The following is a 27,497-nucleotide window of genomic DNA, read 5'->3' as shown; positions in this document are numbered from 1 at the left end:
TTTAAGGCATTAGGAAAATTATCGGTTAAAATAATAAACAGCATTAAATGAGGAAAAATAAATTGGAACTGACATCTTAGTCATCGGTTCTTCATCAAGCTGAGCAAATCTAATAATGCCTCCTTCCCCTCCCTGAGCTCTCAAGACGTCCACCGTTAAGATGTCATCTCTGATTCTATTTTATGTCTATAAATTGCATTTTAATAACCTTTTGTTTTCCTTTCTCTGTTCTGTTCTGCTTTCTTTTGCTTTGTTTTAATCCCCCAACTACAAAGGTAGTAGGGGGAAAATGAGGTCTTTCTGAGGCAGAAGGTTGCAGCTATAAGGACAGCAGTGGGTTTCCACCAAATCATGTTGCCTGACCAACATGTCAGAACACCTTTTCTCCTTTCAAAAGGGCCGTCGGATCCCTGTGAGCCTCCAGCTGGTAATTACTCTCCTAGCCAACTCAAGGATCTCTTGAAATCTTAATATAAAGTTATCATTTGTCCTTTCTTTGGTCTTAATAATGCAGGGGGTGGGAAGCAGAGAAGAAAAAAATGACAACACGAACAAAAAGCTACTAAGGTTCAGAACCATGAGTGCATGTTAAAACTCTGTTCATGTCACAAATTACACCTGTGACTAGAGTCTGTTTGGCATGACAGTATGCTCTTTTTTCCTTTGTCACTCTGAGAAAGAAATAGTGTCATGAATTCCTTTATAAGCATCGTTGATCTCCAGCAGGTCGTTAGGTTTCTAACTAAGGAAAGAGAAGTATTAGTTAAGGACTAATGATTTTATTGATGATTTCCTGTAAAAACAAGCTGATCGATGCTACATTCTAAATAGTTTTTTTTTTAAATTTTAAAGGGTATGCATAATTTTCAAAAAAATCACTCCCATGATAGAGGTAGTTTAAAAGAAAATCCATTATTTGATAGCCTCTGGGGAGAGCATACATGTCCATGGGAAAAAATTCCGTCGAAATGAAATTTATGCTGAAATCAATTTTATTTATAGCTATCAAATAGAAGTCACTAGTATACTAATTAAAGGAATTTCTATCACGTGGGTGAATTAATAAATATATTGCATTATTAAATTGTCAAATGGTCCTTACAGAATGTACCATTTATGAAGGCTATTCCTTCTACTTACCACCTACCTTCTGCCTCACAGCAGAATACCATTCCCTTGCAGTTAGCCTTTAGTTAGAGTTGGAATACTATTTAATGCCAGGGCTCCTTTGTCTTGAGAGAGTCCTCTGAGACTTAGTCTTTGCACTTTAAGAATAGGAACATGGTTACGGAGTATAAATTGACTTATTCGATGATATTCTGAAAGTTAACAAAGACAGCCAAACTGGCCACTGTCTAATTCCCAGCCCCGCCCTGCAACTGGTGGTCTCCCCCAGGTCCTCAGGAAGGGTGTGGACATACATGAGGGAAAAGCATTCTGGAAAAGGTGCATAAATGCATGTATGATGGCAGGCTAGTTTCTCCTGAAACAACCCTTGGAATTTACAACAATATTCTCTTTCATGCTTGAAATAGCAATGACTCTAGTCAACATGCGAATTGTGCTTTAGAGTCAACAAGGCACGTTTTCACATATTTCTCCAAAAAGTCAATTATTCTGAGTCTGATTTAAGGGGATAATTATTTTTTTAAAACTTTGTAGTGGATAAAGAAGATTAAATAAGTATGCAACTACTGTGTAACTCAGCATCACACAGCCCATTTGTACAATTTATATTACCAGGTCGTACAGTTTCCATAGAAACATGTTAGTGATGAACTGAGAAATTGATATTAAATTGCATTCAAAATGGTCCAATCATAATATTCAGCAAAAAGAATCAGTGGAACTTTGATCTTCAAATACTAACTGGAGTTTTTTGAGATCTACTTAGATGAAGTTTTAATAAACTCATATAGATTAGGTTTCAGAATTTATCCAGGCTTGATTAATGTAGGATTTCCTCTCAAATCTGTGTTGTCTGTCCGTTTGAAAATTGCTCTCGAGTTCCTGCACTTAGTCATTATATGACTCCCAGAATACTGTGAACAAACCATTATTGAGCGACCAAGGCAAACTTAACCAAAGACTAATTAAAATAAAAGGCCAGGGAAAAAGAAAACAAAACCAAAATGACAGAGGTGGAAAAAGCACCCTCTCTAGCAGCTGTTAGCCCTCAGCAGGAGCAGAAAAGCAGTCCTGTTCATGGACAAGCGTGCTGGCAGTCCATTCCAAAAGAAAATGGTGGAATCAAACGTTTTGGAATAGACTTACATCTTAAATGAATGATGAAAATAGAGTACAGAATGTCTGGTTTGGTGGAGAATGACCATGAGATTTTTACTTCCAAAAATTACTGATTGAATATTAGCTCATAACAAAGAACACTGACAATCTATGAAGATGTGAAGGACAATGTACTTCTACATTGAATTTCCTTAGAAAGAACCAAAGCGAGAGGGCAAGAAGAACACCTTGCGATTTTAAATCCTCAGCAGCACTGAGGAGCATCCGAAAGAGTATGCATTCTATTTAGTACTGTCAGTGTACTCATGAGCCAGTTGCTCACATTCATGTAACTCACTGTTGAAAGGGTTCAATCAAAAACATGAAATGCGAACAGTACAAGAAAGTGTATGCATGCATTACCGCCACCTGCAAATTCTGGAAGCTCATATCAAATATTTAGCAACCCAGATCTGGGATTGGTTGTGTCAAATATGTCACTTTTATTTATCTTTAGCTTTATCTGGAGTTCCAGCACAACCAAAAAAGAAAAAGAGAAAGAAAATAAAAACACCCATAGAAGTAGTTAAATATCCAGTATTGCTCATGAGCATGAAAGACTGTTTAGTAGCATAAATACTTTTTAAAATTCCACATCATAGTGTCTAAGTTCTTTGTTGAGAAAAGAAAACCAGCTTAAGTGATTTCACATTGAACGCACTGTTAAAATGTACATATTCTGAAAAAAAGAGGAAATTATTAAAAACTCAAGTAATCTGGGACTTGCATATATTTATTCTAGAATATGACACCAGGAAGTATGAGGTTTCATTATTTCTCTGCCCAATTTAATCTTTGCCTAGAGCTGCTATCAAATTGCATGTAGTGCATGTCTGCATGTATAGAATAGAAAGAAAAAAATCCTTGTGCAGCCGCATCAATAAAATCGTAAATGTTAAAAGACTTTCAACTTTAAAAACAGAAATTTCTAAAGAGCAAGACATCGCAATTTCTTTGGGTGTTCACAGCAATTCACTTTCACTGAAAATCTTACTGTGTAAGCTTTCTGCTCTGTTTTGGCTTTCGTTTAGGTCTCGTACAAAGATCTATAGTGTTCTAATCTCCCTCTGCAATGTCATCTCTCTCAGCTTCCCTTCTCTCCCAGGTCCTGGCAAAAGGACACTATGAACTCTTTTTCTCAGAGCCCAAAAGTTTGCATTGGCGCAGAGTCCGGTGTGGGGGAGGTCTTTTGCTTTAAAAAATAAATCATGAAATTAATATATACTGCAAGACACCCTGGAGGTGTTGGATAATGATGTGACTCCCAGGGAAACGATCAGCAAAAACACATAATATATATAAGCCCAAACCTCCCCCAGTGCATTAAGTGGTCGAGCTGTCTAAAGAAATGACCCATTCTGCTGACTCTGGGTGGAATCTCCTGAGGAACGCCTGTCTCTTAGGTGGATTGCTTTTAAAAAGTTATAGGTGGATATTTCAGATGCTTACTGCTATGACAGAAACTCCAGCTGCTGTGCTATTCGGCTTGGGGCCTGTATTGAAATGCTTCTTGATCTTTCCAGCTACTGACAGCTGATGTTCATTTTCTGGGAGGCCGTCATCCTGGGGGAAAAAAAAAGAAATGAAAAAAGGAGAAAAACAAAAAAGTGAGATAAATAGAAAATGAGGCCAAGATCCTCTAGTAACAGGCAGTGATCTTCAAACTCATAAGATTTCAGAAATAAACCCACTGATGTATCCTCATTAAACATTGTCGTTGGAAATATTGTTCTAGGGTCTCATTCACTTCCACATTTGCTGTGTCATCTGACCCTCAGAGTTTTGTCCCTAAATAAATTTTTTTATTTCTGTTTTTGGTTTCTAATAAAATCCATTTCAGCCATGGGTCTAGGGACCTAACTAAAGAGCAAGTTAATCTGGATAACCAAAAAAAGAAAAATCAACGTAAACATCTTTTTTTTTTTTTTTCCGACTCAAGAATTTTATGCTCAGCCCATCATTCAGACCGAAAGCCAAGGAAACTGACAGAACTAGGCTCATGCAGGGGCCTGTAAATAAACTCAGGCTGCTTCCACAGCTACTCAATCGGCCATTCTATAATTCCAGACAACCTTCCAGGCAGAAAGTTCTTCCTTAAGTTTTAAATCCTCCTTGCTGCCTTCAAGTCATCTGTTCTTACAACATACTTCACACTGGAGCTCATTTTAACTAAGGCTTCTGCTCTCTGTCGGAGCTGTCTATGATGGAGCCTGGACAGATTGCTCTCCTTTGCTAAATTCTGTTAGAATAACAATAACCAGTCATAAGTATGTGCCACCACTTACCAGTTCACAATCCTTGAAGATAGAGACTGTGTTTTGCTCACCATAGGATCCCCAGGTCTTAACATAATGCCTTGGCACATAGTAGATGCTTAATAAATATTTGTGGAATAAATGAATGAGTGGATAATAAAGTGTTTGTTCCTATCTGTTAAAACGAAAATTCCTGGCAAGACTTCAACGCCATTCATCATTTTCCTTCTCTCCTTCCTCTCCATCATCTTGCATATAATTTCTTTGCTTCACCCAGGAAAATAAATTTGCTGCTTCCCAAGAGTGACATGCTTGTTCTTTTGCATAAGCTGGTCTCTCCACGTGGGATTTGCTCTTCTGTTCAGCATTTGGCCACTCATTTATTCAGCCAATATAACTGCTTGTCTACAGTGGACCAGGCACTCTAGTAGATGATGGGGAAATGATGGTGAGCAAATGCAGGCATGGGCTCTGCTCTCATGGACTTTGTACTTCTTTTTCTTTAAAACTTGGGTCCAAATCATCTGTTCCATGACATTCTCCCCAAATAAGCACAACCCATTTTAATGGTTCTTCTGTAAACCTCTAATGCTTTTTTATTTTATATATTTGCATTATTTATATTTTTTGTGTTAGTTGACTTTGTATATATATATATATAATGCATATACATAAATCTATATATTTTGAAATATGTATCTCTATAACCCTGAACTCCTCCCCTTTTTGCACCACATCTATGTTTTGGGTAATCTTTAATTGGTTCAGTGCCCTGCACAGAGTGGATACTCAATTTATGGTATTCCTGGACTGATTTATTAATGGCTAGAAGAAGGAACAATTATTATGCTTATTAAGTCACATGTGAAACCAAATCTGGAGGAAGGAGGTGTTCCAATGATACAGGGTGAATTCAAAATTTTAAAAAAAATTTTCCTGTATTGTGGAAAGAGTCAGAAATAAAGTCAAGGTTAATTAGGGTAACAGTGGGATGACACTTGGGGAGGAAACAGCAACAGGGACCTACGAAGAACCTACTATGACCAGGGCTGTGCTGGGGATGTCGGGGGTGGGGGGTGAAGAAATGACCTCTGCCCACCAGAACCTGCAGGCTAACTGGGAGACAAAGCAGCCAGTGAGCAGCCAGCGCAGACTCGAGGAGGACTATGTGATTCCACCTGGTGGTTAATGATGGGAAGCATGTTGACAGGCAGAGAGGAAGGGAGGAGATGTTTTGGTGTCAGACGTGTGCGAGTGGGAGGCCACAAGGCGTGTTTGCCAAACGATGAGTCAATTCGTTTATCTCTAGTTAGTTTATGTGGGAGGGTGATGGAAGAGAAAGCTGAAAGAACAGAAAAAGACTGGCCGAAATGAGTAACAAAAAGATCCGGAGTTTCAACTTTTTTTTTTTGAGGAAGATTGGCCCTGAGCTAACATCTGTGCCAATCTTCCTCTTTTTGCCTGAGGAAGATTGTCCCTGAGCTAACACCCATACCAATCTTCTATTTTGTATGAAGGATGCTGCCACAGCCTGGCTTGATGGGCAGTGTGTAGGTCCGCATCCAGAACCCGAATCCCAGGCTGCTGGAGTGGAGTGCACGAACTTAACCACTACAACACCGGGCTGGCCCCAGTCTCAATTTTTAATAAAAGGGGTGCAAGTGTAGGAAGAATAAAGGATCACCTTTACTCAGACATTTTTACAGTGCAGTATCCAGTTCCTGACTCTACAAGTGAAAGAGAAATGGGATGATGATCAAAATGAATTAGGATCCTGCAGTCCAGACTTTTAAACACAAGGGCGAATTCAGTGGTGTATGTAAAACATTTTTTTATGCTGAATGAAACAATAGCTCTTAGAATCTCAGTTCGAATTTGGGGAGTATTTAAACATTTGACAAGGGATAGAAGGATGTGCCTTTCCTGAAAGTCTTACAAATATCAGCATCACATCTCTGGCATACTTTGGGGTTCTGCCTGAATGGCAGGGGGTAGCCTGATCAGTGGGGCCCAAGGCCCCATCTCTAGGAAGATACATGTACTTCTAGTCATCTCTTAATCGAGCACCAGGGTACCTCAGGCAAAGTGATTTGTATGAGCTTTAGATTATAAAATAGTATGAAAAATATGATCAGGAAGCAGGCCAAGGGAAGGTTTTTCTTTTTAGGACAAAAACACCTTGAGCATATGTGCAGTCTCAGGACCAGAAGCTGGTGAAAAGGAAGAGGTGGCAGACAGGAGGAGGGATGACCAGTGTGAGGGGCAGGGATGGAGGGGAAATGAGCCAGTGTGCCCTGGGGAGGTGTGGGTGTACCGCTTTCTCTGAGGCAAGAGGAAGTAAGGAGAGAAAGGGTGAGTCCTCTCTAGAGATGGACAGGAGCAAAGTTAAAAGAGACAGGCAGGGGAGGAAGGTGACTTAGGTGTCAACTATGACGTGGTCCTGTGCTAACGATTGATCCATAGGATCTCCTGAATCCTCAGATTATCCTCTGCAATATGCATTAGTCCCATTATGAAGATAAGCAAACTGAGGCTCAGCAAGGTTAAATAATTTGCCCAAGGTCACACAGCTAGAAAGCTGAGTCAGGCCTGAACCAGGTCTGAAACTCTGTGGTCTTTCCACCACTCCGCATTGCATCATCAAGGGCACTTGTCAGCATGGCACGGGCTATGAAAAAGAGCTAAACAGAAGGACTCAATGCTGTATCTTTTTCATGACGAAAGGAGCACAATGGTAAGGAGGAAGGAGGATTGAATCAGGGGCTGAAGAAACAGAGACTATCTAGACAGGCCTTAGTGGAGCCGGGGAAGCACTTGGATGGAGGTCAGTAAAACGGATACAGAGCACTTCCGGGGGCCCAGCGGAATGCACTTAGAAACTTCTACATCAAGGAGAGACTGGGCCTCCACGAATCGGGGATGTGGCAATGTGACCTCCTAGGGCCAGGGCCCTTGAATCCTATGTGGAGCAGCCAATGCTAGAAGGCCTGCTGACACTGGGTGGAATGAAGCTGCCCTGGGCCAACAGCGTGGGCCTGGGATTGGCACCGGCTGTGTTTAACAGCCTGGGTGCAAACACACAGCAGACAGATAGGAGGGATTCCAGAGGAGCAGCCCCTACTTAACTTCTGACCAGAGATTTATTCCTTGTTGCACAATCCCGCCTCCTTCTGACGTCCCCACCATCGCCATCTTTGCCAGAAGTTTCTCTTTGCCTGACTTGTTTTATTTTCCTGCCAGTTCTTGAGCTGAGTTTGCTTTCTCACCACCCTCACAATGGACTTCGTTATCATTTCCCCACTCTGTCTTGGTCCTAATCTCCTGTCAAGGGTCCTAGCAACTCTTTTAGATGTTGTGGCCTGGGCGTTCAGGCCTCCAGCTTTAAATTCTTGTGAAGGTTTGAGCTTCCCTTGGGTTATTAGTTCCCGCTGAAGCAATGAAAGTAGTGAAACAACCCTCACAAGTTGTCAGAGACGCTTTTGACTTCATAAATCTTAAACCATTTTGGGATTTTTTCCCAATGAAATAAGGTGCCTCAGCTAGAGAACGTAAAACATACACACAGGCGAGCGCACACACACACACACACACACACACACAAACCCCACAGCAGCTAAAAAGTCTGCAGAGTTTCTATATCAATTCTGAAGGTTTTGAGCATAATTGGATTAAAAGACATAAACAACTGGCTTTGCAGGGACCTAATCTGTACCTGAGGCATACGGATTGATGATGGAGACTTAGCTAATTTACTGTCTTGCAACAATAAAATAAATAGGGCCATTAAAAACATATATTTTTATATATATGTCTTTATCACCATTATTCTGAATAGATGATGTGCCAAAAATGTGCTATGAATTTTCTAAACGTGACAAACCTGGCAGTATGTTACAAATAGTTATAGTATTATTGCCATACATTCTGGTATGTAGTCTCTGGGAGCAGTTTCTGAAGTTTGACACCGGCTGGTTGTGGTTTGAGGTTAGTGGTTTTTGATTTAGAAATTCCCATCCACCACTTGGCAAAGCATTGCAACTGACAAGAACAAAATTAGTTTGCAAAATGGAAAATGAACTCTCACAGCTGTCTGTAGGAGACCTAGCCTCCTGGTCTCCATTTCTCTAGCGGATGTTGGGGAGGAGTTGGAGGGAGGGTGGGGGGGCTCGGACATGAAGTCACTCAGTGGAGTGAGTTTCACTTTTTTCCTCGGGGAAACCATTCCAGGGGTCATGCTTTAGAAAATCCTCCTCCTCTCACAGATTTTTGTTTTTGAAACATGGATCTGGTTTTCCAGCTATTCATGGCCAGACTCCATTATTAATAATATCTGTAAGTTTATGAGAAGCATGGCAGTCTTGAACAGTTTACCACCAGAATATTCCAATTTAGTTTTAAAAATCCCAACTACATTAGAGGACTCTTCAATTGCAGTTCCATTTCACATCCCAGCGTGTGGCCCCTCGACTCCTATAAACCATCCCCAGCTGTGAGCACCCCAGGACTTCTGCCTCCCTTCAGCTTGGCCCAATGCGCCCTTTATGTCTGTCATTCACACTGCATTTGGGGAGAAAACATGAAGTGAATTAAGATCTACCTTGGAGAAAGAAGAGGATAAGATGCCCAAATGGAAAATAGAATTCCATGTCACCATTCACAATTTATCAATATAGATAAGTGGGGTTTTTTATTATTACAGTATCATTGGGGTTCTCTTAATTTCTAAACAATTCTGCCAACACAATAAGATGAATGCTTATATATTTTTGTGTGGGTAGGGCTGATTTTTATTAGCAGGGGATATCTTGGTAGATTATCTAGGCTTTTGTTTTTCTTCTTCCTCTTCTTCTTTTTTAAAAAAATATCTTGGCTTAGTAGCATCTTTTCAAAAGAGGAGGTAGGTAAGATAAGGAGGTAAAATAAAATTTAAAGGCCAGGAAGTGACAGGAAGTCTTGAATCAGTTAAATAAATACACTTGACTTATTTCAACAGTCCTTTCCACTAGGACAAAGGTGCTCACTGTTGGTTTCACATTATAATCACCTGGGAGCTTCTAAAATCCCAGATGTCCTGATGCCAGTGCAGAGAAGTTAAATACGAATCTCTAGGGGCAAAACCCGGGCATTGGACCTCGTGCTAGGGACTCCACTGAGCTTCAAGCTAGAGACTTTTTGAGCCTGTTTCCTCATCAGGAAAATAACTGGAGGTAAACATAGATTTGTAGAATTATAGCATTGAAATGGACTTTCATCCTAGTATCAGGAGAATAACGTGGGATAAATGAAAATAAAAATGCAATGATAGTAATATATTTGAAATATCACAATGGTGATAATTTAATCCTAATAACAAATAAGAAAAATTTTTTGGAAATGTCAATTAAGGATGATCTTATCACTAACCTACATTTTTCCATCAACAAAGCGTCCTTTGGGGGGAAAGTGACTCCACCTCCCCAATTCCTGGAATGATCAAGATTATTATATTATTGCCTATTCCATTCTCTTATTATATGTGCCTAAAGCATATACTTTTCCACTAGATGAGTAATAAGGTGATAAACGTAGCTAGGACAATTCCTGTTGGTATTTTGCAGCTATGTTAAAGGAAATAGCTATAATATGGGAGAACACCCCAGAACTGATAATGCACACATTATCTACATGGATTTTGGAGCACGCAAACAAGAACTTTTTATTTTTTGGATGAGGGGGTTTTCCTCCTTAACCAAGCTTCTCATACACCAACATTGATCACAATTTGCATTTCACCAGCACATAGCAAAGGATGATAGACAGAGTTGTTGCCTCTCTCAGACTCAAAGTCCACAAGTATTTATCAAGTACCTATGGAGTACGAGTGCTTAAGATTGTCCTCCCAGGCCCTTCAAACATATAATCCTCTCTCCATCCTCCTAACAACCTGAGAGGTTGGTTCTATTATCTCCATTTCATAAACAGAAAAACAGGTTCAAAGGAGTAAAATGACCATCCGAAGGTTACACGGGCAAGGGAGCTGGTGCTTCTGGGGATCTACACTCCTCTCCTAGACACTTAGCTGCGTATCGATGCTGCCTTTGTCCATTTGGCTTGCTAACACCATCCACTGAGAGACCTTGATCATGACTCTTGATAACAGAGCAGAGGTCCAGGACACCAAGGAGCATGGTGGGATTCTCATGCAGAGTGTTCGAAAAATAAATGTGAGCCTAGAGGAGGCTCCTGGAGTAGGGTTAAAACAAGTGACTTTTGCTGACTAGACTTTTCAATTCTATTGCCCTCATGCTCTACTCTCTGTTTCACTAAGAGACTGCCTTTTTATTTCCAAGTGTGCCAGGTGAAAATGTCATCATATAAGCAATAAGGAGAATTAGGGGGCCAGCCCCATGGCCAAGTGGTTAAGTTCGCGCTCTGCTTTGGTGGCCCAGGGTTTCGCTGGTTCCGATCCTGGGCACAGACATGGCACTGCTCATCAGGCCATGCTGAGGCAGTGTCTCACACAGGACAACCAGAAGGACCTACAACTAGAATATACAACTACGTACTGGGGGGCTTTGGGGAGAAGAAGAAAAAAAAGGAAAATTAGGACAAATAAGAGCATGGAAAGAGCTTTCTGACAACTTCGTTAGGGCTCATACAATTATTATTACCTTTTCCTCTCTTAGGTAGCATCCTTTGTGGTGATCAGATATAATTGGATCACCAAATTCAAAATGTCTCGTTAAATGACTTCCTTTTAAATTCCTAATTTATTTATTTTGATTGCTTGGTTATCATTTGTTGCATTCCGAGACCTCAACAAATACTAAATGCTGGTTGTAAAAGCTTATATAAATTTTTTCCTTTATTATTTTGAGATTAAAAAATGACCAGTTTTCTGACAATTACTATATAAATATAATTTCAAAAGTTAAGCAATCACTTTATACATTAAGTTTTTTGCTAAAATGAATATATTTTTTCCTTTAGAATCTAAGGTCCATTAGAATTACACAAAGGGTATATTTTAGTTTTAAATCTCCTAGATAATTCTTTAAATGTTAGCCTTGATTTTGGGAAATGTTTTTAGGGAATCTGAGAAAGAAAATAAAATGATACAGAAGTCCAAGTTCCAGAGGGAGCTGTGGAACCTAATTATCAGCTAAGTAGGACCATGTGTAAAAATGTATACAAAGCAGATTGAGAAGGCAGAAAGTTACTGCTGAGGCACGTATATGCTGCCCTAGGAAAAGGAGCAACCTAGTTTGTCAAAGGTAACATCCCAAAGTCTTCTTAATGTTGTTTCTTTACCCCACTGAGTCTGGATATGTTGATGAAGGGTCATTCGGTTTGGAATCAGGGGAAGAGATCATGCTGCTCCCAACAGCATTCTAGGCCCTCACATATACAGACAAATTTGTTCACATTCACAAAGTTATCTTATACCAAATATCCATATCCTGCTGGGGCTGGCTCTGCTGGACATCTCCTTTCCAGCCACCTCCAGGATGGAGCTCTGGAATCTCCTCCTCCAGGAAGCCTTCCATGGCACCCTCCCCATAGAGGGTGGCTGGGGTCTCCCTTCTCCCACTGCCATGTGACTGTCTGGTTGTACCATCCAGAACTCCTGGAGGGCAGGCCTGCTAGGCAGTGGTCCTCTGATGAAAATGTATTTAAAAATCTAAAATGAATCTATGAATCTCTTTCCTCAATGGCCTTCTATGAGCCTTCAAAGGCCACATTTCAAACTGAAATTTTCCAGTTTATTCTGTGTGGTCACACTCTCAGTCTTTCCAGGGCTAACATGCAATCTGACAATTTGTGGGCCATAGGCTTTTAATTAGCATGTAGATCAGTCAGAACCAACTGCTGCCACCTAGAGAGCCTGCAGCTAGCTTGTGCCTCTTCCATTCTGAACATGTAAGGGAAAGACCCTGTGACCTAGGTAAGTTACTCTGGAAAGGTTGCTAACTTGTATGAGCGATCATTATAACGACGACAACGTACACACTGCACTCTTTTGCAATATTCACAGTGCTTTCGTGTATAACAAAGGGAGAGTAGATGTAGTATGGTACATAGGTCTTCAACGCACCTGGGCTTGGAGTGGAGATACTCGCCTGCAAATTCTTTCTCAATCACAACTTGGCTCCTTCAGCCAAGTCACCTACCATAGTCTCAGTCTCTTCATCTGTAAAATGGGTACAATAACACCCATCCTGCCTATCTTGTAGGCTTGTTATTTGGCTTACATGAGCTGCTTCCTGACCTTTCCCACTTCATAGTAAAGTGTTTAGCACCCTGGGGTAAATACAAAGGCTGCTGAGGCTGGAAGCGACCACTCCTGCACTCTGGCTGCCCTGCCTGACTGTCCCAGGGGCTGATGGGATTAACATCTTTGCACATTTGTACACCAGGTAGGAAGCTCTGCTATATGAAAATATTTAAAACAAACCTTAGCTGCACATCTAAGCATGCTCACACCCACACATATTCTCCTGTCATATATATGACCTCCCAGTGGGCTGTGAGGAATCAGGTTCAGACATGGAATGCTGGAAGCTAGGCCCATGGCCGTCAAATGGCAGAGCACAAACAAGATCCAAGCTCCCGTCACCTCCCTTCTAGTCTGTCTCAACACTGTGCTTTCAATCATACCTGTTCCTCAATAATGAGTTATTCTGGAAAAAACCACTTGACTAATCCCCAAGGTGATAATTCAGAGAAGTGGAACATTTTGTTGTGTTCAACTTACAGTTAGATCCTTCAAAGTAGTATGGAGGCTGGCAAAATTTATGTCAATGAGCTAACAATTTTATGCTTGTCCATGCCTATGTCCCTGTCCATATCCAGTTCCAAAGTGATATCTGTCCTCTATTCTGGGAGTAGGAACCATTAAACCCAGTTATGGGGCTTCCACATCTGTCAATAGGGTTTACAATAGTACCTAGATTATATGGTTGTCAGGAAGAACACAACCAATTAATGTATGTGAGGTGCTTAATAGTCCTGGGCAGACTCCATAAGTTAAGCACTCTATAGGTATTAATTACCATTATAGTTAATCAAAACAAATCTTATATATCAGTTGTAGAGAAATATAGGGTTAAAAAATAATGACTCTTGAAAATTCTTTCATAGCTAAAGAAACATCATTAGAACGTTGTACTCAAATAGCAGCAGCAGCATCTGGAAGCTTTTAGAAATTCAGAGCCTCCGACCTACTGAATTATAATCTGCATTTTAACGAGATCTCCAGGTGACTTGTGAGCACACATAAGTTTGAGAAGTGCTGCGTTGGAGTAGTCCAAGGCTTACGCAGAGACCCTTGGGTCACTTATATTTTTCACAGAAATGATGCAAAAACAGTACTGACTCAGGAAATCTGCTCTGTCTTACTGATGATTATTCAGCTCTAATCTGGACCATAGAATGTAGTTTGTGGGCTGAGGGTGGGGTCATGATCATGTGCACCTCCCCAGCAGAAGGCAGTTCCATCTGAATCAAATGAAATGCTTTGTAAGGGACCATGAAAATGCACATGAGCACTGAGACACAGAGGCCCTCACGGAACAACTCTGAGACCTTGTCCCGGCACATCTGAGGAGGAGGAACAAACACAAACACAACACTTCAAAAAGGAGGTGATATCATTAGGAAGTCTGCAATTTTAAAAAGGAATGTTAGGAGTACATAGAGGGAAGGGAGAAAGTCACTTACGTTAACCCAGGGATGCTCGAGGACCTGCACGGCTGAAAATCGCTGATCAACATCGACCAGAAGCATCATGGTAATGAGCTCCTGTGAAAGGGAACATTTGATTCTATTTGTCTAACTTTTAAGGTAAAAATCAGGCCATTTTCAACAGCAGAAATTCTCTTTTAGTTTGGAAAAAGCATTTGTAAAAGCTCTAAATCTTAAATATATCAACTCAACTTACCCATAGCTACTTAACACCTTTAAAAATTAAAGGAAAGGTAAATATTTGGAATTAAAAATGCATAGCTTGTAGTTGAGAGAAAAAATAAATTGAAATTAATATTGAAACCAATTTCATAAAAAATGTTTTTAGTAGAAAAGAAATAAACAACTTAAAGAATTAATATTCCTTTCTTTGTCTAGGATTTTGTACTTTAACAACAGATTTCTAAATTACTTTAATATAGAAACCACATTTTAAAAACACTTTAAATTTTCACTTTGGCAGCTGAAAGGAAAAATGGGATTTTTCCTCCTAACTGCAAGATGGCATATTTAGGTTTGCAAGAAAGGAATGAGGAAAAACATAGCATTGTCAACAGCTAGTTGGCAAAATAGAAACTATCCTTTAGTAGCCAAAGAAGTCTAAGGAAATCTGTTAAAATTGCTTCAAAAACGTCAAGATCAATCAATACAAATAAATTACAACTACTAAGTGGTAAATGACTTAAGGGTTCTGAAATTAATGAAACTTCCCACGAGGTCAAATTTATTTGGACCAGGAAAGCACAGCTTGTGTTTTAATGATGAGTTTGTCATACATCTGTCCACTTTGGATTAGAAATTCCCATGTAACAGGACGGTTAGATATGTGTTACCTGGTTCCTTACATTCACAGGCTCTTGAGTACCACTCCGTGATAGGGATGATTTACTTCCATTGACATAGAGATTCCACGTTCACTTTCTAACTTGTTAAAGCACCCACTGTATACAATGCCTTTTGCCAAGTGCCATGGGGGTGTAGGAGGTGGTCCTCTCTGTCAGTGTCTTCAAGCCCTCGTGTTATGGATTGATGGCACTGGGAGATGGACAGGTTCCTGAAGAGCCTGCCCACAGGTGGAAACACCTCTACCCCCACCTCTGCAGCTGTATCATCCCATCTCCTTTCAGCTTTGTGCCTTTCCTTTGACTCTTCTCTCAATTCTCCGCATTTTCCTAGGTCCAGAGGTAGATTCCTGGACAGTTAAAGGAAGTCGGAGACTTGGGCCCAATATGCATCATTTTCTACGGAAAGTGGCCAGGCCTAAGGAGTCAGGTTTTAAGTTGAACTCACATTCAGGACACAACCAAAGGAAAGGCATATACATTGAATTATCAGAAGATAATTACTTCTCAACATCAGTTTTTCAAAAATTTAAGTCAATGCTTGGAGACGTAAGTTTAAGAAATCAATTTAAAAGTTTTATTTTTTATCTCAAGGTCTACTAATGTCTCAGTGTAAGATTTTTAGAGTTTTCTTAGAGGCTGATCTTTTAGTTTCATAGGACAAAAGCCATATTCCTTGTTCCCCTCTGCCTCTAAATCCTGGCTTTCAAGGTCCAAGCTAAATCAAGGCTTCCCCATGATGTCTTTCTTGATTACTTCAACCCATGTTGAGCTTTCTCCACTTTAAGTGATTAACTAATTGTTTAATTTACACATTCATCAAATCATTCAAAATATGTTAAGCACCAGTTATGTACTGGTCACTATTTAGGCAATGATGATACAATAATGAGTAAAATAGACAAAAATCCTTGTCTTGATGGAATCTACATTCTAGTGAGGAGAGTTAGAAAATAAACAACATAAATAAGATGTATCCGTCTATCTATATCTATCTATCTATAAGGTAGACAGATATAGATAGGTAGTTAGATGGTATACCAGATGGATGCAAGAATGAAAGTGCTATGGAGAAAAATAAAGCAAAGGAAGATAATGTGATCCAGGTAGGGTTTAAGAGCTGCCAGAGGAAACAGGGTAGTGTGGGAACGCTCCACTGAGAAGATGACATTAAGTCAATAGAGGTGAAACAATAAGAGGTGAAACAACAAGCTATGCAGAAATCTGAGTTGGGCTCGAGCCTGGAGAGGGTAGGGCATAGCAAGAGGCTACAGCAATGTAAGTGGAGTGACAACAGGGAGAGAAGCCAGGGAAGCAGAAGCACTTGATAAGTCGGGACGGCTATGAACAGATGACTTGACGACTGTGAACTCTCAGAGAAGCTAGGAATTACAAGTAAAATGTGTACAGAAATCATATTTATGATATCATTAGTTACTTTGCACACAATGAATCAATAACTCCATCAAGACACACAGGCTATAAGGAAGAGGAAGGCACTGGAAACCTACCTTTGCAGAATCGGAAACATTATCCCAATATGGAGAAGGAAAGTCCACTTGCCCCATCAAAATCTGATCAAAAAGCACCTCCTGGTCATCACCACTTCTGTCCAGATGAACAACAACAAGGAAAAAACAGCACTCAAATGTCAACTCAGGGTATGTCTCCTCATTCTTATGCACTAGAGCCCTTCCTTTCCCCGTAAATGTGTAAAATGTGTCTTTCTAAGCAATTCAAAATGTCAATATGGAACTGTTTTAGTAAATTAAGAAAGAATGAGTTTTTAAAGTATATGAGGAAGATTTATGGAAGGCATGTAAATTAACATGCACAACATGGAAGAAATAACAGACATTGCAAGCAAAGTTCTTATTATGTCCTTTTCCTCCTCTGGGCTCCTTTGTGAAGAAGGCCCGATGGATCAGTCAGAGAATAGAGAAATGCTTTGTGGTGCTGAACAAAAGATGGCTGCCCATACCCACGGAACGGAGGGAAACCACAAAGCAGGATGTAAGTGATTACACCAGCAGCCCAGATGTCCACCTTGAGGCCATATCTGGAAAAGTAAGGGATGTTAGAGTTAGCGAAGTCAGGCCAGGACAAAAGACGGGACATGGCAAAATAGATGACTCCTATTCCAAACCAAAACCCAAACCAAACAAAAAAACCCAACAACAAACACTAAACTAAAACCCCCTGAGTAAACAGAATTCAAGAAAAGAATAATAAAAACAAGAGATTCTGCAAGGCACATGAATATAAATCAAAGTAATGCGTGCTTAGGCTCCTAGCCAATATCAGTAAGTGAAGGACTTCAGCAAAAAGGTTTATTACAGTCACATCGATTTTAAGATAGGGTTGGACTCTTGAGACTATCTAACTCCCTAATTTTAGAAATAATAATTACATACAGGACATTTTCCAATTTATAAAGCCCTGACATACATTATCTTATTTTGTTTTCTCAATAACTCTGTAAGTTGTACAGGGTAAGTATTACTGCCTACTTTACAGAAGAGAAAACTGAGGTTCAGAGAAGTTAATAATTTTGCTCAAGATCACACAATTATTCAGTGGCAGAACTGGGTCCCAAGCAATGTCTTCAAGAGCCCAACCAAATCCCCTTTCGACCCCACACCTCTCCTTCCCAGCAGGCTGTCGGAGGTACTCACAGCAGAAAACCTAGCAGTGCCTGAAGCAGCCCCCTCTGAGGGCAGACAGGGAGGGCCACAGATGTGGGCTCCTAACTCATTCAAATTTGATGAACAAAAAAGTCCTTGTTACCTCACATCTCACCTTAGGGATCTCCCTACTGGGATTCCCTTCTCCTCTGTTCTGTACTTTTGCTTTTCTGGTCTACGGTACAAGCAGAAAAACTATCTCCAACTGGTCACAGTGGAAGATACAACCCAGACCATTAGGTGTGGGTTGGTGCTGCTAATGGGAGGAGAGAATAGGGCTGTCTCCCCCTGCTGCCCCACCTTTCCCCAATCCTTCTGTTTAAGGATGGTGCTTCAGACCCCTGCCTATGATCCGTGGTAAGAAATACGGCTCTTTACTCAAACAGCCTTATACTCACATCTGAGTTCAAATGCTGACTCAACTAGCCATGAGCTTATATGATACATCAATCATCAAAGTCTGATTTTATTCATGTGCGAAATGGAATCATACCATCTACTGGAAGAGTAAGAATTAAGTAAAGGAGCTTAGGGCCTGGCATATGGTAGGTCCTTAGTAAATATGAGGCCATCTTGCCTCCTCCGATTCTAGAGATTCTCACTCATCTGATAACTACTGCACACAAAAACCAGCCAATTCCCAATGGCCCTCCAATGCCTAAGGGTGTTTTCACTCCACAGATAACCAATGCACTGCCAAGAGGACCAAGATGGGACAGGGACTGTAGAACAAGGACAGCTGAGAGAAATAACCACAGGAGACAGTAATCACCGCACACAGCAGTGTCTGTTTCTTTTATCTCCAAAAGCTAGTTAATTACTAGCGTTGTATGTTTCTCTGTTAGTCTGAACATTTTTTACTCTGAAGTTAATAACCGCTGTTCTACCTTTAACAAAGGCCAAGTGGACACCTTAAACAAGATTGCAGTAATTGGCAACTTGATTGGGAAAACAGAGAAAATGGCTCCCACTTTAAAGTGAAAAAAAAAAAGAGTGAAAGAAATCTGATAGCTAATTCTGTTTGGATGGGACAGAGCAGTGTTATTTCTCCCATTCTTGAAGCCAACTAGTTCTTTTGCAAGCACGGCACTTCAATAAACACACGAGAAGCATTTACCCAGTCTCTGCAATGATTTCTGGAGCCACATATGTTGGGGTGCCACAGACTGTGTATAGGGGGCCGTCGACAATGGTGGCCAGTCCAAAGTCGCCCAGCTTCAGTGATTTGCTGCCATCTTGGTGCTCGTACACCTAAAGTAAGAGTAAAAAGTGAAATCTCTTAAAACCAAGAGCTCGAAAGCTCTTTTCCAAAGAAAGGAGGGACATCATGGTTTCAATTTAATGTATTCATCATAAAGTAAAAAAAAAATCAGGCAATTATGCAAGGAGATACATACAAGAATATCTTTCTTTAGGTTACTGCAGACTGGAAACATTGTGAACAAGCAACAAACGGAAATTCATTAAACAAATTACTTCATTCATAAATTGTACATTCATTCATACAATGGGATGCTACAAGACCATTAAAATGGTGATGTGGGTTTATGTTTACTGAAATAAATTATGTTTGGGAAGTGAGGACAGCAGTTTTCAAACTGGTTTGCATAAAACATCTATTAAAGAAAAAAATACATAACGAAGAAAAATGTCTGAAAGTGCGTCCGCCTCTGGGTGGTAAGATTACAGGAGATATTTTTTCCTTTTGCTTATCTATATTTGACGTTTTCTACAATTAAAATTGATTTGCATGATACAGTAAAATACAGAAAAGTATCTAGTGTAGTATCTCCAATGGATAAAAATAATTACCTCTTCATTTAAATATATAAGAAGCTTTAAAAATGCAGTTTTTTAGTAACTGAATGAAAAAAAAATCTACAAGTATATTAAAATACTTTTTTTCAGTGTCCCATATTTCCAACAAGACCTATTTACATTTTTTTTTATTAATAATTGAAAGGGATATTAACATTTCATTTCACCTGTGGCAATTTGGAAAGATTTATCAGGTGCAGAGTCAGCATTCTGTCCAGGTTTCCTTATTAAGGCAGTAAAAGTCTCCAGTCTTTCACTCAACAAATCAAGAAAAGGACACATGTGACCTCTGGCAGGTATTTTTACCGCTTTAATTCTAGCCCATGATCAAACCAAATGGATCTGCTCTAAAAAGTATCCCAAACGACTTCTATTATTTCAAAGAAACGATGAAAGGGCATTCAGAATTCCAATTCAGTGCCCTCCATTGGAATCAATAAGATAAAGAAAAGGAAAACCACAGTAAAAGGCTAGTATTCCCAGAAAAGGCAGTTGCCAGGAGACGCCTCAAGGAAATGGCAAAGTTTTCCATGTACATCAAAATAATTCATCCAGCAAGTTGAGGCCTGCATGTTCTTCTGTTGTTGCTCTCGGATCATCTGTACTTGCTACAGCGGTCTGAACCTCTTGCACAGCAAGGCACACCTCCACACATCAGGGGTGCGCTACTGTTCACACACCCTGTCTGCCTTCCTTTGGAAAAAGTAGATTAACGTCTCATTTCACTGGAACATAAAGTGCAGATGTTTGGCCAGCTAAGCTGCAGCATCAGCAACGATCATTTGGATCTAACTGTTTTGGCAGAGGCAGGCAGTCAGATCCTCCTCTCTGGAGAGACTGTGTCTTTTCTGGGCAGAAAATATTCTTTCACATTTTCTCCACCCTCAGAATATGCAGTCCTCATTCTAAGGGCTTGACCACGATCAAGTCTGGGCTGCCCACGGGCAGGCATGCAGAGGCTTGTGGGGTCACCTGCACTTGGGTTGTTAGGGCAAAGACAGCCATATGTCCCTCACAGATGTGGCTTTGCCCAGTTGTCATCTGGGATGGACACTGTCCTCCCTACTTTAGTGACACAGCCGTGCAGCCCTGGTCAGCATGAACAAGTCTGAGTTAGGAGCTTTGAGGCATCTGAATCTCATCCCCAGCGTAAATGTTCTCAGGCCAAAGAAATCTTTCAATTGTTGTCTTAGCACGTCAGCTACTCTGAACATCCAAATGACAAGCAAATGTTTTTCATGAAAAGAAATTTGAGATGGAAACATCTAGTAGATCATCTAACTTATTTCCCAGACAGAGCAGAATTGTTTACTTCCTTAATTCCATTTTGTTACCAACAACCTTTCCAAAATGCAAAATAATCACTCACTTTGATGTTCTGTTAGGTCCAAACATTCAGGGTGCATGTTTTGTGAGGTTCTGCAGATTTCATCTACACAACTCCATTTATACAGGAATTTTGTGGCTTTTTTCTAAACATACTATCTATAATCACCTAACTTTATTCAAAAGTTGGACAAAAACAGATGTTGGCAGATCCAATGACAAGTCACATTTTGGTTCTGAATATGGCCATGCAATTCTCTTACATGTAGCAAGGGTTTATTTTTGAGCATCTATATCTTAATAGGAATTCCATCTCACATATAGCCATATGCCAATTTTATTTAATATAGCTGAGCACTAAAGTTCAAAGTTTGAATAACTAAGGGAAAAAAAGCACTAAAAAACTGGCCTAAAATAAATAAAATGAGGATTACCCAAAAGTAATAATATTTCTAAAAGAAGTCAACATCGTTTAAATAAAATACATAGAATCCATCATTTTAATGTTCTTTTTATTTCTCTTTAATCTCTTCTCCAATGTTCCCCCCTTTTTTTGTTTTGAAAACCATATAGCAGAATTTTCAGGAACATAAAGAGGTTTAAAGTGATGCTTAGGAGAGACACTAAGAGCTTAGCAACAAAGACCTAACCCACGTATGTAATTGAAAACATTTCTAGACCCAAGTACATTAAAAATGCTCCAGCAAAATGTTTTTGCAGGTGAATACATGTCTAGGCCCCTCGTTTGGAATTCTGTTTAACTTACTGTCACGCAGGGCAGGAAACAAGGTTGCTTTGGGTTTTTCTCTGTCAACACTTTGGGAGAAGGATACAGAAGAATATATTCCAGTGCTTTGTCTCCTCCAATGGGAGAGAGCCTTTCCTAAGCGGCATAATGAGCTCACCTCACCACTGGGGCGCAGTGCTAGCTCCTTCTGCAACCTGAGCTGGGCTCACCCTTCTCCCTCCCCGAGCCAATTACAGAGGGGCATGAGTGAGGCCATTTGCATATGTAATTAAACCTTGGTTAAAATCACAGATTGCTAAATACATCTGCTTCACACACACACACACACACACACACACACACACACACACACACACACGCTCCTCACAAAACCATCTCCAGAAAGTATTTTCCCAAATGGCAGCTATAAATTCACTTTGAACTAAGTTTTTAATTAAAAGTTAGGAATCACAAAAGCTTCTAACAAGTTCACATTTAAAATGCCAAGTCCTTGGTTTCTAGCACTCTGAATCGGTTCTGACTTTGTTCTCAGCATGTCTCCTCAGCCTGACCACCTTTCAGGAAGGACAGCAACACGCCGCAAGGATAGACTTGGCCAGCCTGATCCAGCCAGCGGGGTTCTGATGGATGAAGAACTTTTGCTACAAGGGTATTTTAAAGCCTCCATAAAACGTGACCCACACAAGCAGTGGGAGTACACTAATTGTCAATCAAAGAGTATTCACAACATGAGATATGATTTAATGTTCATCCCAGGCCCTTTAAATACTATAGATGTTCCCCCACATTTTGAACACTGAGGGGCTATTAAAGAGACGGGGATTAGTGCAAATTACCCAGTACGTAGTGCTTTCACTGTTCTAACTAAGCAATAAAACTGTGTAATTGTACAACACTAATTGAATGCAGCTACACATAATTGTGGGCTGCCATATGTATCCTATTACCATAAAGACTGTCAGTGTTTTGTAAGCTCCTCTTGTGATCATTGCAGATGGCTACAGTCAGAGAAGTTGTTCTCTAGGGTTTATTATATGGCTATAAAGACATCCCATGATTTGACAGACTAAATGCGTTAAATGGCAATAATTATGAAAAAGGTTCCAATTAAAAGCTGAAGGCAGGTCCTACCAAGAATAGATATGGGAAAAGGTCAGGGATGTAGGTTTTTGGCACACTGGTATTTTACACAGGACTTTTCTTTTTAAAGAAGACTTTGATTTTTGTTTCTTTTTCATCTATTTGGGGTTTCACAGTAGCCGTAACTTGCTGAACAGTAGATGTTTGGGCATATGCCTGATTTCCCTTGGATTAGAAATTGAGACCATTTGGGAAAGCTATTTGAAAAACTAAAAGATTTAATATAGAGTCATAAAATGCAGCCGGTGGCCATAAAATAATATGAAAATTCACAGATAACCTGAACCCCTGTCAAATGGTTTCTGAGATTCCCATAATAAAGAACTAAAAGCTGACTAACATAACAGATGTGTTGGAACAAACATAATTCTCAATGTTGCTACAAATTTAAGGATAGCCCCATTGAAATGCTGGCTAATGAATCATTAGTAACCACCGAAATATTTTTCACAGAGGAGCACAGTAGGTACTGAAAATTATTTCACCAAACAGAATTGAACAAAAAAGGCATGAAATCGACAAAGCCATGAAAAAAAGTTAATTTACTTTTTAACAAATATGGTATCCCTCTAAAAAGATATTGATTTTCCTCCAGCCATGGTATATGGCCTTTACGATGCTTTCTGAGGAAAATAGATTAAATTTAAATCTTTAACCTTTAAGACATGAAGTATAACAACATTTGTGCAGGGAATTATTTTACAAAATGCACTTCATGGTCCACATACTTTAGAATTAAACCTCCTGGAAAAAAAATTAATTCTTAAGAAAACCAAACCCATTTTATACCCACATATAAAATCTTTATGAAATCAAAAGGTAAGTGAAACAACGAAAGTTGCATAGAATCCAGAAAAGGGATAACAGCATTAGAGGAAAAAATGAAACAGCTTTTCAAAGTATTCCACGAGAGATATCTGGAAAGATGGAGAAGTGACTGGAAGCTCTCAGAAACCTGATTCTCATCCTCACCTTAAAACAGTCACGAAACTATCTAAAAAGGAGTTCTATGCAGCTGCAGTGAGAGACAAGAAACATGCACATTCCAGATTCTGTGAGCAACTGTATATCCTAGGATTTTGCTAAAACTGTGGGAACTCAAAATCATCGCCATTTAAAAAAATTGTATTACATTTTCATCACACAAGTAATATCCAATATGTCATTGTATGAAAATTAGAAAAGACAGATAATAACACTGGGAAAGGAATTAAACTCACCTATAATCTTGACACCTAGAAATAACCATTGTTAACATTTTGGGGGATGGACTTCCAGAGCTTGCTTTCTCTCTCTTTCCTGCTTTTCTTTTTCCACTGGACAATATATCCTGAATGTTTTCCCAGTTGAATAAGCACATATCTACGTCATGATTTTCAGTGGCTGCTGGATTTCCATTGTATGGATGCACCATATTGATAATCCCAACAACTACCACGACTGCCATTTATTGAGAAGATGGGATGTACCAGGCATTGTGTTGAAACTTCACAATCACTGTCCCATTTGATCTTCACAACAATCCTATTAAGTAATCTTATTGATATTTTACAGATGAGAAAGTTGAGCTTCAGAGATGTTAAGTAACTTGCCCAATGTTACACAGCTAACAAGAGGCAGAGCTAGAACTTAAGCTCAGTATAGCTAAGTCCATGATTCTAACCACTATGCCCTCCTGTCTCCCCATCATGCCATTATTTAACTGCTCAGTGCCCTGAGATAAGTTGTTTCTATATATTTTTTCATACTAAAAAACCCTGAGATGAACATCCCTATATATGTATACATATCTGTTTTTTTCTTTAGGTTACATTTCTAGAAGTAGAATTACTTGGTCACAGGGTACATATGTTATTTAGGGCTTCAGTTATATGTTACCAAATTACCTTTCAGAAAGGTTCTATCTAGTTACTCTTCCACCAATACATATAAGATGATTGGTCTCCTCATAACTTTGCCAACAATGTACATTACTATTATTATTATTTATCTTTGATAGCCCAATAAAGCAATGTCATTATTATTATTACTATTTTTGGTGAGGAAGATTGGCCCTGAGCTAACATTTGTGGCAATCTTCTTCTATTTTGTATGTGGGACACCACCACAAAATAGCTTGGTGAGCAGTGTGTAGGTCCATGCTGGGGATCCGAATCTGTGAACCCCAGGCTGCTGAAGTGCAGCATGCAAACTTAACCACTATGCCATCAGGCCAGCCTCAGGCCATGTCATTTTTAATGAAATAAACGATATTATTTAAGTTCTTAATGACAGAAGGGATGAGTAGTAGAGCAGACAGATGTAGACAAACAAAAGGGACATCCTCCTCTCTTACTTCATGTCTTTTCTGTGTTGGAATCACAGATCCTTGGGGAAGGGCCCTCAGCAAATGCTTAGCAGAGTAACTGGCACATTATTGTATTAAATAATGTTTGGAGAAATGTTGTTTTTCTTCTGTTTTCCCTCAACTTTTATCCAAATTCAGAGAGCAGATTTTTTTTCTAAACACCTACGAAAAACAATCATTCAGTTTCTGCTTGAACATTTTCAATGACCACAATCTACCTGTAATAAAGGCCACTTAATTCTGAAACAGGTATAATTGTTAGAAAGTTTTATCTTACGTCAGCCTCAAATCTCTCGCCCCTTAATGCCTTCTCTTTAGTTTGAGTTCAGTGCTCTCCAAAATGGCAGAAAAACATTTTCCCATCTTCCATTTAGCAGCCATATTCACTGAGAGCTACCATGCTCCACTTTCTCCACCCCTTCTGTGGGCTCAACTTCAGGCCCCTGACATGATGTATTCAGGTCCCTCACGAGAGGATGTGGTTATATAAGCAAGGCGGAGGACTCTCTTGACGGCAACAGTCTTTCAGTGAAAGAAGTCTAAGGAGGAGCCTTAGTATTTTTAGCAGTCACGTCACACTGAGGCTCACACTGAACTTACGGTCAACTAACAGTCTTTTGACCCCGTCAGGCCAAGTTTTCCCATTTCTGTTTTTCCACAATGATTAATAAAACAACTACACCAAAACGACTTAGTCCACAGGGATTTATTTTTATCTCTTGTTAAATTTTATCTTAACTAATTTTAGACCTTTATAGAGCCAAAGATATTTTTGGATGTCAATTCTGTCATTTGGTAGAATACATCTTCATTTCAAGTCACTGGTAATGCTGATTAGGGTGGAGCTAGTAACAGACTCCTGTGAGATCCCTGGCTCCCTTCCTTTGGGTGATCCCCAATCCATTAATCAACACTCTGGTGGCTCAAGTTCACAGTACAGTGGACTGACTACAAATCCACTCAACTATGTTTTTGTCTATGACTTCTAGATATACTCTGTCTGGGGCACTTGCCTTGTCTACCAGTGTAGTTAGCTATCCTATCACAAAATAGATTTATTTTGGCATTAAGAGTCATGGGATTAAGGCAGAAGGAAATTCATTATCTTGTGAGGTTGGTGTTGGCTTGAACTGGAAACTAAGAAAAGCTGAAGCACAACCTATGGTCATCACTTAGGGAAAACAGGATAGCTTCTTACTAGATACAATCCACTTCATGAAACTGCGGATCAGGAGCTACACATGCCATTTTGATGGGCAGCTAGAAGCAGGCACAAATACCTAGACACAGAGTTTCTAAAGAAAAATTTCTGACCGAGAGAGGCAGTTTCTCTTAGAAACTGCTTTCTCCCAGAGAGTATTAGGGAGCTGGGAAGGAAAAAGGCTTCTGAACATAAACTTTTATATTTCAAGAAAATTATTGTGCTTATTTCTGGAATCTAATAAAAACTAGTGAAGTAAGTTATATTTTTGCCAGTAAAGTCTTTAATTTTCCTAAACAAGTGGCATCTGTGTATATATTTTAAAAGACCCTCTCAGCCCAGAAATAAATCCACACCTATATGGTCAATTAATCTATGACAAAGGAGGTAAGAATATACAATGGGGAAAAGACAGTCTCTTTAATAAATGGTGTTGGGAAAACTGGACAGAATGGAACTGAACCACTTCTTTACACCATATACAAAAATAAACTCAAAATGGATTCAAGACTTAAATGAAAGACCTGAAACCATAAAACTTCTAGAAGAAAACATAGATATTAAACTCTTTGACATTGGTCTTAGCAATATTTTTTTGGATATGTCTCCTCAGGCAAGGGCAACAAAAGCAAAAATAAACAAATGAAGCTACAGCAAACTAAAAAGCACAGTGGGGAAACCATCAACAAAACGAAAAGGCAACCTACTGAGTGGGGGAAGATATCTGCAAATGATATATCTGATAAGGGGTTAATATCCAAAATATACAAAGAACTCATACAACTCAATATAAAAAAACCAAATAATCTGATTAAAAAGTGGGCAGAGGACCTAAATAGACATTTTTCCAAAGAAGACATACAGACAGCTACCAGACACATGAAAAGATGCTCAATATCACTAATCATCAGGGAAATATAAATCAAAACCACAGTGAGATATCACTTCATACCTGTCAGAATGGCTATTATGAAAAAAACAACAAATAACAAGTGTTGGCAAGGATGTGGAGAAAAAGGAAACCTTGTGCACTGTTGGTGGGATTGTAAATTGGTGCAACCACTATAGAAAATAGTATAGAGGGTCTTCAAAAAATTAAAACTAGAACTGCCATATGATCTAGCAAT

The 27,497-nt window shown here is 39.5% G+C and overlaps 1 protein-coding gene across 3 annotated transcripts in view; it reads right to left on the bottom strand.

The window, feature by feature from the left end:
• The window catches only part of DCLK1 (doublecortin like kinase 1), a 320,917-nt gene that overhangs the window by 20,124 nt on the left and 273,296 nt on the right, over positions 1–27,497 (bottom strand). For 2 of the 3 annotated variants that reach the window (XM_046664669.1, XM_046664670.1), the window contains exons 12-16: positions 18,908–19,041; positions 17,088–17,165; positions 16,618–16,714; positions 14,241–14,321; positions 3,736–3,849 (exon numbers count right to left, since the gene is read on the bottom strand). In XM_046664669.1, the coding sequence (XP_046520625.1) occupies positions 3,736–3,849; positions 14,241–14,321; positions 16,618–16,714; positions 17,088–17,165; positions 18,908–19,041 (504 nt within the window). The remainder of the gene's footprint in view (positions 1–3,735; positions 3,850–14,240; positions 14,322–16,617; positions 16,715–17,087; positions 17,166–18,907; positions 19,042–27,497) is intronic. The other variant, XM_046664671.1, reaches the window with a different exon arrangement.

Source organism: Equus quagga, chromosome 6, assembly GCF_021613505.1.
Source record: "Equus quagga isolate Etosha38 chromosome 6, UCLA_HA_Equagga_1.0, whole genome shotgun sequence".
Taxonomy (NCBI): Eukaryota; Metazoa; Chordata; class Mammalia; order Perissodactyla; family Equidae; genus Equus; species Equus quagga.
Note: the sequence above shows the minus strand (reverse complement) of the source record. Positions and strands in the feature narration are given on the sequence as shown.